This window comes from Physeter macrocephalus, chromosome 20 (genome assembly GCF_002837175.3).
Source record: "Physeter macrocephalus isolate SW-GA chromosome 20, ASM283717v5, whole genome shotgun sequence".
Lineage (NCBI taxonomy): Eukaryota > Metazoa > Chordata > Mammalia > Artiodactyla > Physeteridae > Physeter > Physeter macrocephalus.
In genome coordinates this window covers 52181935-52196241 of record NC_041233.1, presented here as the reverse complement: position 1 = coordinate 52196241, position 14307 = coordinate 52181935, and the positions used below count along the sequence as shown (strand labels likewise).

Here is a 14307-nt window from a genome sequence, read left to right as displayed (position 1 = left end):
AACTCAGCCAATAAATAAATTAATTAATTAATAAAAAATAAATAAAATAAAAATCAGAGATATCAGTAATGGGGATGTCATCTTGAAAAAATTAAAAATAAATGTAATTCTTCTGCTTCACCCTCCTTCTCCCCCAAAATACACACAATTGTTTTGACTCAAGAAGCATCATGTCTCCAGTAATATCTGAGGTAGGTAACTTCGCTCTTCACTGGAGCTTTGGAGAAGCTCCCCCTGGTTATAAGCATGGGTGTGGAGTCACACTCCTCAGTCACACCTGCGCATGTTTAGGTACATCTCGACATGGAGTCACACTCCTGGATGACACCTGGCCACCTGTGTCCCAAGGCAGAGTGCTTTTGTCTTGTGCCTACCAAACTTCCCAGCCCCGTGAGCTACAGACCCCACCATCAACTGACTAGCTTTGCAGTTTATGAATCTCTTGAGGGTAGTAAGGGCTACCTCAGTAGACCTGAAACCTAATATTACATCTTCTCTGGAGTGAGAAATATTACTTTACAAGTTGAAGGCTTCCAGATATGATCTTTCACATTTTTCCCAGAGGTGACACAGCCCTAGGCCATAGTGGGCAGTGAATGAACACTTTTTAGTTGATTAACTGGCACAAAAACATATCCCAAGTTACATTAAAGCATACTTTAACATCAATGAAATAATTTCAAGGTCACAAAACTAGTAAGTCAGAGGATTTCTTTAAATACACTTAAATCTTGGAATTAGAACTATGGATATGCTTTCTCTTGCCTGGTAGGCATGTAAAGGTTAATTGTTTTGATTATGAGGAAGTCAACCAGGACAGCCTTAATAAACTAAATTATTTATGAGGTACAAGCACATAGTTCAAATGTGTGTGTGTGTATTCCTATTAGGACTTCTTATTTTTATACTCAAAGGCATTTACTTTAGAAGAAGACACAAATAGAACATACTTATTGCAGTAGAAGAAAATAAGTTGAAAATTTATTAGACCTTTCTATCAGAAACAGAATATCCCCCATTTTCAAATAAGAATATTACATTTGTAGGGCAGTTTTTGTTTTCATATTGATATTCTATCTATAGTCTATATATGATGAATAACTTTATTTATTAATAGCTATTCTATACATACACATACCCAACCTGGTTAAAAATGAGCACTGTCTACTACATAATTTAAATATGGGTAACTATGCTTTGTCCTGGTAATACATAATTATTTAATCCTTTAATTTACGAACTTACTTAGGAACAATTTGAGAAGGAAAAATTGAGTTTAATGTACTAAATTTATTATATTGGCTGATACAATATGCACATTTGAAAACATTTAGCCTCCTTATATTGAAAAATCCTCCTCCTTGTCACTACTTTTTTTACTTTTGCTATTTCAGTGCTTTACATTACTATAAACTATCTTATTCTTTTCTCTCGCTTTTTACTTTACTGTGATTTTGTAATTTTTAGTAGGGAGTACAATGGAAAAAAAGAAACAAAAGCAGGTGGATTTAGAAAATGTATTCCTGATTATTGAAGTTAATAATTCTTTTGGCTGCCACTGCTATACAGAGTTGGTCCTGGGATTCTAACAAGGTTAATGGGAAGGAAGAGAAGGGGAACCAGATGGGAAGTAGAAAGATCTTGATTGTACTCAACTAGTGGAAGTCCCTGACAGTCCTTACACAGTCCCTGGTGTCAGCTCTCCATTTTCCATTTTGAGACAGTACATCCTTGTAATCAAGGGCATACCCTTGCTTTTCGATGCTTCGTATCAGAAAATGTTTCTCATTATTTGGCAAATTTTCCACTTAGTAGATGGACCATCCTCATTGGTCCTGAAGGCAGAAAACCAGGAAGGTACTGACTGTTGGCTGTTTTTCTAGAGCCACCTGTACCACTGGAGGTGTGCAAGCTGATGGAGATTTCAGAGAGTTAGCAGAATCCTGTAGACTGTGGGTACAGGCTGCAAGACTGCAGAACTCTGACTAATCAACACTTAAGTTACCAATTCCTGACTTGTGAATGCCCTGTGAATAATGAAGAATGGGTTGCACATTTTCTCCTCCTATTCTCACCTACTATAGGCAGCTCCAACCCTCATCTTGTAATCATAACCACTTCCAGGAGACAAGTTGACTTGGGGCACCTGCAGGTCACGTGAAAAGCTGTCTTCATATTTCTTTTTCTTTTTCAGTTCTTTCTAACATCTTAATGGACCTGGCACCAGAGACCTACAGAACATGTTCCTCCTCCTTGTTAAATTCTTCAATTCTTTTGTGTGTGTATGTGGTAAAACACATATAACAAAAACTTCAGCATCCTTACCATTTTTAATACAGTTGAGTGGTAATGCGTACATTCATAACGTTATGCCACCATCACCACAATCCATCTCCAAAACTCTTTTCATCTTGCAAAACTGAAACTCTGTACCCATTAACAGTAACTCCCCATCCATAGCCACCCCACACCAGCCCCTGGCAACCACAATTCTACTTTGTCTCTATGATTTTGATTATTCTAAGTGCCCCATATAAAAGGAATCATACAGCATTTGTCTTTTGCCCTCCTCCTTTTTTTCTACCTTTTTCAACTCCATTTAATCCACTTCAAATGTGATCTCTCTCATGGAAGAAGTCATTCTTTTTGACCCTCTTCCTTATCCTTTCCCTCTGGGAAAAAAATTATAAACACTGCCCTGCCTTCCTTTTCCCTTCTTCATTCCATTTATAAGTCTCTCATTAAAAGAAAAGAAATAAAACTTACTGGGATAATAATTTTCTGAATCTTTCATGCTAGATATGAGTTTCAAAAGATAATTAACCATAACAACAGAACTACAGATGCCAACATCTAAAATCGCTGCAATGGCCCAAAGTTCTTTACAAAAGCTCCATAAAAGTTTTAATTTAACTCTACTCATCTTAATTAAAATTATTTCCCCTCAACAAGAAATGTTTTTTAACTCACTTGTATTGCTCTTTTCCTGGAGGTTGATTCTCAGTATTCTAATAACTGTGTTTTTCTCTTTGTTCCATGGGAAGTGTGTAGATTTCAACTGTGTTATGGGTTAAAGGGGTTTTTGAGGACTAGAGTCTGGGAACCAAATCACAACGTTTAATACTGCTTCTCCAGGAAAGCATTCTAAGTTCCACACAGCTCCTGAGAAATGAACTTCTGGAACACAAGTCATTTATAAACTGGGGACTGAGTGTGTTACACATTTCCCACAGATTTTCATTGGTGACAGAGATCTGAAAGTTGTTGGCCTACTCAATGCCACAGGACACACAGTGAAAAATAAAACAAGCAGAAAAGCACTGCACAGCAGCCAAGCATATCCTCTAGACCCCCTGCTGGAGTATATGACCAACAGAGCTCAAGACTCAACTAGTCAGTATGCTGAACCTATAGGTTCCATAAACACTCCATGACTTTGAACAGCCATGTGTGGTTTTTTTGACACATTATCTCTCACTGCATGTTAAAGAAATGTATGTTTCACTGTGGCACATATAGACTTTGAAAACCCCAGGGGAGTGGGCACTGAAGTTGCAAAAGGTTTCCAAGAGAGCAAGTCAGAGCTATAGAAATTAGCTTGGAGCTGAAGCCAACTGGCTAATTGTATTATTCAGCAGAAGCTACTAACAGAGGGATATCAGAAACCATTAAAGAGCTGCAAAACAGAAAATAAAAGAAACTCCCAACTCTTGCATAAAACCCCCATCTAAAGATAACATATTAGCTGATGATCCAATGAGTCTCAGAGTTGGGAATGCTGATAGAAGTTCTGATCTGAATACAGACAGGCAAAGAGCAATTGAGATCAAGTTATTATCAGGGCAACAGACACCTTAACCAGTGGCCTCCTTTTTTCTCCCCAAAGGTCTGTGTAAGCCTGGAGGCAGCCTGCCTCGGCTGGGGAGCCTGGAGATCTGCCCTTTTGCAATTAATGGGGAAGAAACAAAGTGGCTTTTATTGACTTCTGTTTGTTTGCGGCCAAGCCATTTGTCACATGGAACATTAACTCTGTCTCCAAACCCTTTGAACACTTAGAGCCACTTCCACATTATTTGGCATTTAACTCTCTGCAGTCTGTTCTTTGAATACTTGGTGCATGCAAATGTGGCCTCCTCATTAGGATCATAAACAACTTAAAGGCGAGTAAATTGACTTGTACTTTATTAGGATCTCCCACAACACCTACACACTGCTGGGCACAGAGTGGGTATCTGATCAACACAGCTTGATTAACTCACAGGATAAGGTCCTCACACAGAGTCACAAGCACTGAAGCAATGCCAACTCTACATGCTAATCTCAGCCCAAATTCCCAGGAAGAGCATCGATGGAGAATGTAAGCTTGGCAGTTACCAGGAGCCGCATTGGAGTAGGGAAATCTTGAATCCTATGTATAGGGGAAACTGCCTACTACCTAGAGACTGCAAGTTCCTTGGGGGTAGGGGCTATGTTTTGTTCCTACCCAGCACCTAGTAGGGGCTCAAAAAACATATGCTGAATGAATGAAACACATATGAAACCAAGTGTCTCCTCTTTAGTCTCTTGGATTAGTTGTCCCACATTTTGCGTTTTTCTTCATTCATTCTTTATAACCAATCCACAAAAGTGAAGGTGACTCTAGAAAACAAATCAACATGGCACCCACTCAGGTGTGAACCCCCTCTAGGGCCCACCCAAGGGGTTCTGGGAGTGGGGAGGTTGAGGATCGAGGAGGAAGGCCGCTGGCCTGATAATCGCAGGTCTGGGGCTTGCTGTGGAGGGACAAGAGCTGCTCTCCTTGAGAGAAGTGGCCGGATGTCAGATTGAGCTCTTGGCAGCCCCCAGGCAGTGGAATGCTGCTCTGCGTGGTCCCCGTCTGGCTGGCAGCTTCCTGCCAGGGAAGGCTGCCAAGCGGGTGGTGACAGCTGTGCAGTGCACAAATCTCCAAGCTTCTTTGGTGCACTGCCATTTCTGACTTGCCTTTCTGCTACTTGTGGGAAGTAGCTGGGAAGTTCTGATCCCATTTTCCATTGGCTTTCATTTTTCAGCAGGACACCTATCTTATCTTTTAAGATGGGAGTCACTGGAAGATGGCCTTTAGCTCTTCTGGTCAACATGAACCTACTGATTCTGTGTAGAAACGAGAACTATATTCCACTCTGTTTTGAATGAAATGGTTGGTTTTCACTGTGGCCACGTGACTACCCTTGTTTACAAGGCTTTTTTACAATAATTGACATCTGTCATAGACTACCACTAGGAGAGACCACCTATCTGAATAACTTAGAAAAGTTAAAGATAGCCTTTTAGCCATTTTTGAAAAAGAAATTTCAATATCTTAATGCTTATTATTTGGAATGTTTATACCTTAAGGGATTTTGATAGAGGACTACCTTTTTATATATTCTCTTAAAGCAGCTATATTTTCTTAAGGTTGCTGATACGTGGACCCAATTTTCCATCAGGAGATGCAATAAATGTTAACTTAGATTCTTTTCTGCATTCAAAGATGAAAAGTTAAAAGTGAAATTTCAGACATTACCTTTCAGCATCATTCGTCCGGTGGATCCTCCAAAAGAACTGAGAAGGCTACTTCTTGCTCCTAAAGATGTGGTGGCTTCTAGGAGAGAGCCGGTGATGTACTGAGATATGGAAGTCCTTTGGAGGGTGGCACGATACTCACAAACAGTGTCTTGGACACATTGCTTTAAGCACGGACCAATGCTAATCCTTTCATGGGCTGTCTCGGAGGCTGGAAGCTTTGTGAAGAAATGGAGAAGAGATCTAATTGTCTCTTCTGTTTCTTCTCCCCTTCTCACTGCACTGTAGATCTGTGAATAGCACAAAGTACAGGAAGTATTAATCTAGTTTCTTAGAAAAGCAAATTAACTTGTTGACAAAATGCCAAGATGACTTATTAAGAAAGAAGGCTCAGTCGCTCTAAGTGCAAACACTCGTGCACACTGGACTCATGCATTAACCTGAACATTCTACAGACACCATTTATTTGGGAAAGCTATGTGTAGTTATGAAATGGGCCATTCAAACAACCTTGCTATCAAACAGAGCACTTACAACTTGTACGAACCAAAAATATATTCAGCTCAAATTTCTCCTCCTCCTCCTCAGCAGAATAAAGCTCGTCTGTAGCGGGACAAGGGCAAACCTTTCCTTTTTGTCCTTCTGGACCCTCCTGAGTGACTCTCCCAGATCTATCTCCAAGGAACACTGCAGACTGATTCATGAGGAATCTTCCCTCCATGCTCAAAATGAAGTAAGGATGAGAGGGTTAAGGGGCAGGAGAACATCTATATTTCTCTCTCGGGCATAATCCTTCAATCCATCAGCTTGGATCAAAGTCTTTGAATACTTTTTCCATATCCAATGAGTTGACAGATCCTGCCCACTTTTCCTCCCTCCGTCTTTCCTTCTGCCTCTGCCACTATCCTGATTTCCTCTTTCCCTCAACATCTGAATTCACCAAGAATTATCTCAAGGAGATTGGATTATTAGGACAGTCTCCCAGCCATAATTCCAATCCATTCCAATACAGTCGTTAAACAGGCATTTATATAGATCTGTTCTGTGAGAAGCACTGAGATAAAAGATGTGGGGCATGTACAAAGAGTAACACACCTCTTGGGCTACAGGACTTCACAATCTAATTTAGAAGATGAGACCTGAAAATTATGAGGTTTGACATTACTTCTGGGAGGTTTGGGGTTTTGTGAAGGTCTCTGGGAAGCCAGAGCCTTCTGGGTAGTGTATTAGCGACAGGGAAGAAAGATAACATGGGGTGAGTTAATCGAGCTTTCTGATGGTGGAATAAAGGTTTACTGTACTGTGTTGTCTCCATCATGTCACTTTGAGCACCTTGCCTTGGTTGACTTGTCATTCATTCATTATATCAATGTTTATATACCAGTTATGTGTCGGGCCTGGGTAAATAAGACAGCTTCTCCCCTCAAAGAGTTCACAGTTTAATAAGGAAGACAGATAAGCAAAAAGCTCATAGTAGGGTGGAAATTGAGGTCACCCCCTCTGTTGACACCAGTGAGTGGCCAGGGAAGGGAAGACCCTTGCACGCCCTCCAGACCCTGCATGCACCCTTGTGATGCAGCACACTCCAAATCTCACCTTAACTAGAGCCCCTGGGTACTCAAAATGACCCCTGTTGAGCTGTGCTGAGTCGTTACGAGACCCTAGAACGTACCCAGAATCCACCCTGATATTCAAACTGTGCTGACACCCTAACTAGAGTTCTACTCTGCCTTCCTCTGCCTACTGGTATATACTTGCTACTTGAAGGCAGAGTGCAGATTCTTTAGCTTTAATTCTCTGTCATTAAATTTCTGGTGGCCAGTGTGGCCACGGAGATGGTGTGCTGGGACAGAAATAGCCCAGGCTTGGGGTCAGGTATATGGGATGCCTTCACCAGCCAGAGAGGATACTAATTGCCCCTTCTTAGAGATGGTGCGGGATTCACCCTGACAATACATATAAAGTGCTCAGTCTAGTGTCTAGGAATGGCACCCATTACTAATGAGCAAGAAGAGAATGGACTCTATCCTCAAGGATCAGCAGGTGGCTGTTTAACAACAGAGCACAGTCTGTGAAATTCACTGTGATGGGGTTATACCCTTGCTCTTAGGTGCTGCTGGATAATATCATCCTAAACTTATTTGGGTGTATTGTGAGGACAAATGGGGGTAGAGAGCTGCAGAGCTCAGGATGTGATTTTCTTCTCTCAGCTCCAAATCATACAGGCAATCCCCAACACACTACGTCTCGAGACAGTCCTTCAGAAGTAAATGTTCTAAACATTCAGGGAAAAGAACCCTCTGTGAGATTTGATAGCTAAAGAAGGATCCAGAGGGAAAGAAGATTTGAGCTGTGCCTTGGAAAACAGGCATGGCTCTAATTGGGGCAGTTGGGGGAGGCAACTCACATGGTAAGTAAAGGTGAAGAGGCTGGAACAGGGTATGTGTCCTAAGGACAGAGAGCAGAGCAGGTATTAAGAGCAGGGAATGAGGGGCTTCCCTGGTGGCGCAGTGGTTGAGAGTCCGCCTGCCAATGCAGGGGACACGGGTTCGTGCCCCGGTCCGGGAAGATCCCACATGCCGCGGAGCGGCTGGGCCCGTGAGCCATGGCCACTGAGCCTGCACGTCCGGAGCCTTTGCTCTGCTACGGGAGAGGCCACGGCAGGGAGAGGCCCGCGTACCGGCGGGAAAAAAAAAAAAAAAAAAAAAAAAAAAAAAAAAAGCAGGGAGTGAATGTAGGGAAATAACTGGGAAACTGGAAAGGTCAGCTGGCCTGATAAAGGAGAGCCTTGAATGTCAAGCAAAGAGGTTTCAGAGGCGGGAAACCGTTCACTTTTTTGCTTGTCTATTTGTTTGTTTTCAGCAGAGGAATGATCCTAAAAAGGTTTTATTTTACAAAGACTAACACGCTGATGGTTCCTAGTTACCAATGTGTTGACCCACTTTCTTTACTTGCTAAGCTGCTCCGTTGGATCATTATGGCCACACTCATTACCCGATGTGTTCCAGTTTCCATCCCATGCCTTCAGAGAGTCCCAATGTCTCATTCAGTCCCTTATCGATCTTTCCCAAAGTGTCTTCCTCAAATCATTAGACCTAGACGAACTGCATGAAATAAGGACTCCTTGATCATGGAAGTTTGAAAAACTCAGTATGTATTTCCACTTTTGAAGACTTACATTGCTTATTAAAATATTAACAACAATTGAAAGGGTCAGAGTAAAGAAATCTGTTTTATTTTGTTTAACTGAATGTTTTGAGTATTTCTCATGTTATTTGACCATGGATTTTTGTTAAAGAACATAGCCTGCGAATGTAGCATTGTATGGAATAATTTGCTCTAATCTAATGGCCGTTTCTTATTCTCATGTCCTTGACCTCTGTGGAATCTCTGAAATAGAGCATCACCCAGCTTTCTCGAAGTCCTGCCTCTCTTATCATTTCAGTGCTCCATCTTTGCCTTATACTTATTTTTTTTAATTAATTAATTAATTTATTTATTTTTGGCTGCGTTGGGTCTTTGCTGCTGCGCGGGCTTTCTCTAGTTGTGGTGAACGGGGGCTACTCTTCGTTGCGGTGCGTGGGCGTCTCATGGCGGTAGCCTCTCCTGTTGTGAAGTACAGACTCTAGGCGCATGGGCTTCAGGAGTTGTGGCACGCAGGCTCAGTAGCCGTGGCTCATGGGCTCTAGAGCGCAGGCCCAGGAGTTGTGGCACATGGGTTTAGCTGCTCCGCAGCATGTGGGATCTTCCTGGACCAGGGATCAAACCCGTGTCCCCCACATTGGCAGGCGGATTCTTAACCACTGCACCACCAGGGAAGTCCCTGCCTTATTCTTATTAAAGGTTTCCTCCTCAGGCCTTTAGGACAGTTGTGATACAACAGAGAGATGCCAACAAGTGTCTAATGTAGGGGGTCAACAACTGGCTGGCCGTGGGCCAGGTTCACCCAAGGGACCTCCTTCATTTGACACACACCGTTTTAAAATCAGGAAAGCTTATATACACATCTGAAGTTAGAGCATCATCTGAAAAATGGAACAATCTGGCAACACTGAGCATTTCCATGAGTTCTCCAGTTAGTGCCAGTCCCCATCACTCTCTTGTGAGCACCCCTGGCCAATTATCTGGTCACCATTAGTATATGTGTTTGTGACACTTGCTTTAATGGTATATCGATATGGAGGTAGATACATACAATAAACCTGTACTGAGCTCCTCCAATCTGTCCTCTGTGTGCTCTTGCCTGTGCTAGTTTCTGAGAATACAGAGAGAAAGCCATGGCCTCTACTCTTAAGGGCTGTTGCAGCTCACCTCCAACATATATAAATGTTATGTATATATTAAGTAATTGTTCAGCATTGCTATCAGCTGTTTCCAAGCCCTCAAACTTGTCTGAAGAAATAAGAGAGGAAGAGCTCCCAGAATAAAGCTCTGAGCTGCCATCACTACTGCTAACACCCCATCCACAAAGAATCAAAAAGATAGCTAAGGTTCTACCACCATCTGGACTAAAACATGTCATTCATATCAACACTGGATGAGCTGAATTCAAAGTGCTTGTTGGAAAAATGCTGAAATATGGATGAAGTGGTGGTAGATATGGCAGTGCTCAGGGTACATGTTAAAAATAGGCTATAACCTCTTATTAGATCATCCACTTAAAAAAAAGAAGCAATTGTGGAAAATCCCATATACATAGAATGGGAAGAGGAGGCAGTATAAAACAGTAATTATGAGTGTTGCTCTAGAGTGTTGGTTTGAGTCCTAGCTCCTCTGCTTCCCAGCTGTGTGACTTTGTATAATTTGCTTTCCCATTCTGTGCCTCAGTATGCTTTTCTCCAATAGGGGGATATAATAGTAGCTGCCCCATAAAGTTGTGGTAAGAATTACAAGCTTTTTAAAAAAAATTTATTTATTTTTGGCTGTGTTTGGTCTTCGTTGCTGCGCACGGGCTTTCTCTAGTTGCTTTGAGCAGGGGCTGCTCTTTGTTCTGGTGCACGGGCTTCTCACTGCGGTGGCTTCTCTTGTTGCGGAGCATGGGCTCTACGCCCGTGGGCTTCAGTAGTTGTGGCTCGCGGGCGAGCATGGGCTCTAGGCCCGCGGGCTTCAGTAGTTGTGGCTCACGGGCTTAGCTGCTCTGTGGCATGTGGGATCTTCACGGACCAGGGCTCGAACCCGTGTCCCCTGCATTGGCAGGCAGATTCTTAACCACTGTGCCACCAGGGAAGCCCCAAGAATTACAGGCTTTGATAAACATAGTAACATGACTGGAACAGCCACTTAGTATATGCTCAACAAATATTGGTTTTTATGATGATGGCGATAAGGATAAGGATGATCGTGGTAGACTAAAAAAATGGCCATGAATTATTTCTTTCATTAACTCCAGGCCAGTCTTGTGATTTGCTTAACCAATGGGAATTTAGTAAACGTGTTGCAAGTGAAGTCTTGTGTGTTGGAGCTTGCTCTCTCTTGATGCTTTTGGGAATTCTGAGACAACTACCATGTGGAGAAGCCAGAGCTAGCTTGCTGGAGGATGAGAGACCATGGCCCAGTCACTCCTATCACCTTTGCCAACAGCCTGCCAACAGGCAGACGCAAAGTGAATCCATCCTAGATCCTAGATCATCCAGGGGCCAGGCTACCTGCCATCATAGATACATGAAAGAGTACAGCAAAGATCAGTTCCTCCAGACGAGGAGAACCATCCAGCCAATTCACAGAAACATGAGCTAAGTAAATGATTGTTGTAAAGGTCACTACGTTTTGGAAGTGCCTTGTTACACAGCAAAAGTTAACTTACATAATGATGATATGTTGGGCACAATAATGAGTATTTCCTTGCATGAGATCTGAATCCACACAGTAGCCCTATGAGATTGATTCATTTCGCATATGGGGACAGTAAGCCTACAGAGGTGGAGAAACACAGTCAACTTTACACAGCTAGTAAGAGGCTGAGGCAGGGTAGAAATTGGATTTGTTCAACTCTGTAGTCCGGCTTTACCCATTGCACTAAACATGGTCACACCCAAAGCCCAAACAGTGGGATTCAAGAAAACATCATTACTTGGCAAGAGTTTTAAGTGATGTTAACATTGCCATTGTTATTGTTTTTATTCATGATAATTCCTTTCATGATCACCCTAAATTACTTTGGAAACCAGTCAAGTTATGACTAATGAATGATCAAATATGTTTCCTTTATATGGAGATTTATAGTTTTAAATTACAAGATAAAAAAATATAAACTTTATCTCACTTGATTAATGTGGAAATAGAAGGTGCTGAAAACTAGAGAGACTACTGCCCTATATGGGTCAATATCCTTTTTGAGATAAAATCAACACGTCACAACAAGGCATCTAATCTTGCTAAACAGATGTGTGTCCAACCATTCATTCAATAATTGATTTATATTTATTGAACGTATACATTGTGCCAAGCCCAGTGGCTTGGGGATCCAGCAGAGAGCAAAAGGAGCTTCATTTTAGTGGGGGAAGGCAGACAATAAACAAGTAGACCAAATAAGTTAATTAAAAATTGCAGACTAGGGCTTCCCTGGTGGCACAGTGGTTGAGAGTGCCTGTGCTCCGCAACGGGAGAGGCCACGGCAGTGAGAGGCCGGCGTACCACAAAAAAAAAAAAAAAAAAAAAAAAAATCGCAAACTATTTTAAACAGTCAAGATATATTTAGGATATGGACTCTACAGGACTTGCTGAAGTCATTGGGAATGAGGAACGGAAAGGAGTCCAGGTTTTTATAGTTGGCCATTGTGGAGTTCTTAGAAATTATAAGATTTATACATATTTTTTAGATTCCACATATAAGTGATAACATACAGTATTTGTCTTTCTCTGTATGCATAGGGAATATAGCCAATATTTTGTAAAAACTTTAAATAGGGTACAATCTATAAAAATATTGAATCACTATGTTGTACACTTGAAACTAATATAAATATTGTAAATAAACTATACTTCAATAAAAAAAGATTTATATAGAGAGCTATAGATCAATGTTGCAAACAGTGCCCCTCAGAGCACTTATGTTTAACCACCGCTGTGAACTGTGAGTGGATCCTCTCCCTCGAATTATACTTCTCCCATTATGGCAGGTGCTGTGTTTGAGCAGAGTGACCCTGATATTATGATGTTACTTGCAGAAAAGCAAGCGATACTTAGACGACACTCAAGAAAACATTTGAAGTTCCTTGTGACTCAAGAAACCAGCGCTGGGACATGGAGTTCAAACCCCAAACACAATAAAACAAACATCCAAGGCTGAAGAGAGCTGGGTAATTCAGAAGGAGTGCACTGAAAGGCATGAAGCAGCCAGACACACTGTGTCCACAGCACTCACCCAGGAGGAAAGCTCCTTCCTCTATACAGCCAGAAAGGGCTTTGTCTTTACTTGACTTCTACTGGGGTCAAAGGGATACTTGACAAGGGGAGTCAATTTTGTACTCGTTCTGTTTCAAAAGCTATCTTTCTAGGGTCAGAGCTATGGAAAATCATGATGTTCCAAAATCTGATGGCATATCTTCTGAAATCTTTCAGCAAGAAGGAGGCTTGTTACTTAGGTGTCCATTGACTCAATAATAATACTTGCAATCGCTGTAACATTTATTGAGTGCTTAAAATGAAGCAGGCACTGAGCACTGAGATATGATTTCATTGAAACTCCAGAAGAGCTCTAGGAAGAGATCCCACTATTACCACCACATAAAAATAAGGAACTAATGTGCACACACCTGGGACCCTGCCATCAGGACTCTCCATCTCTCAGCCAGCGCTGCTAACCACCAAACCAAACAGAGAATCCTATGCTACAATCGTCAAAGAAACCACTTCTGAGAGAGTGGTAATTGTAGTAATGATCCTGCCACCTCTCTTTATTGTCTGTCTCCTCCCTCTAGAATGTCAGCTTCATATGGACTTTATTTCCTTTTTCATTGCTCTATCTCCAGGGTCTAGAAGTGTCTGGCATTATAGCTTCTCAATAAATAGTTCTTAATTGAATTAATGAATGTCTTACATATCTTCCCCAAGAAATTGGCTAGAATTCTCTAGTTTTTTGGGTCATGACTTTATTGGACTCATCTGAACCACAGGTGATATTGTATTGTCACCTGTATTTGCTGAACACCAGATACAGAAGTCACATGAAATGGCACCAGTTCTTTACAGAACATTCAGAATAGCTGCAGCCAGATGAGGATCTGATTGCTACTAACCAAACGCGATCTGTTCTGAGAAATTTACCAACAGTTTAATACTATTCCATTATCATTTGCTGTTTGGCTTAGAGTTGAGCATGTTTAATTAGATCTAGTCTCCATCCTGATTCTTCTTGAAAACGATCATTTGGAAGGATAATGGGGCTTAAAAAAACAAGATATGGATTCGCATATTGACTTTCCTAATTCAGGTTAATTCAACAACTGTTGAGTTGTAGTTACAGAGACTATGGCAGATGCTTGAGAACAATGATTAAAAAAAAAAGACAAACTCTGTCCTGTGACTGAAACCCACCCCTCTCTCATAGTTTTCTTATCTTTAACATGAAAGGGTCAACTAACATTATCCCTACATCCCTCTTAGTGTTACTGTTTGATGACCAATACTTCTCAGCTTTCTTAAATGGGGGGATGGAGGATATTAATTAACCTTAATTTTAATGATAATTTTGATCATCATTATTCTTGAATTTGGTGTATAGTTAGGGTCTCCAGTCTCCTTCTTTTTTTTTTTTTTTTTTTGTGG

The 14307-nt window shown here is 41.4% G+C and overlaps 1 protein-coding gene across 13 annotated transcripts in view; it reads right to left on the bottom strand.

The window, feature by feature from the left end:
- The window catches only part of PLCE1 (phospholipase C epsilon 1), a 328485-nt gene that overhangs the window by 165780 nt on the left and 148398 nt on the right, over positions 1–14307 (bottom strand). For all 13 annotated transcript variants that reach the window (XR_008616316.1, XR_008616317.1, XR_008616318.1 and 10 more), the window contains exon 3: positions 5543–5831. Coding sequence is in view for 8 of the 13 variants with exons in the window: in XM_055081396.1 (XP_054937371.1) it covers positions 5543–5831 (289 nt within the window). In the remaining 5 variants the exon portion in view is untranslated. The remainder of the gene's footprint in view (positions 1–5542; positions 5832–14307) is intronic.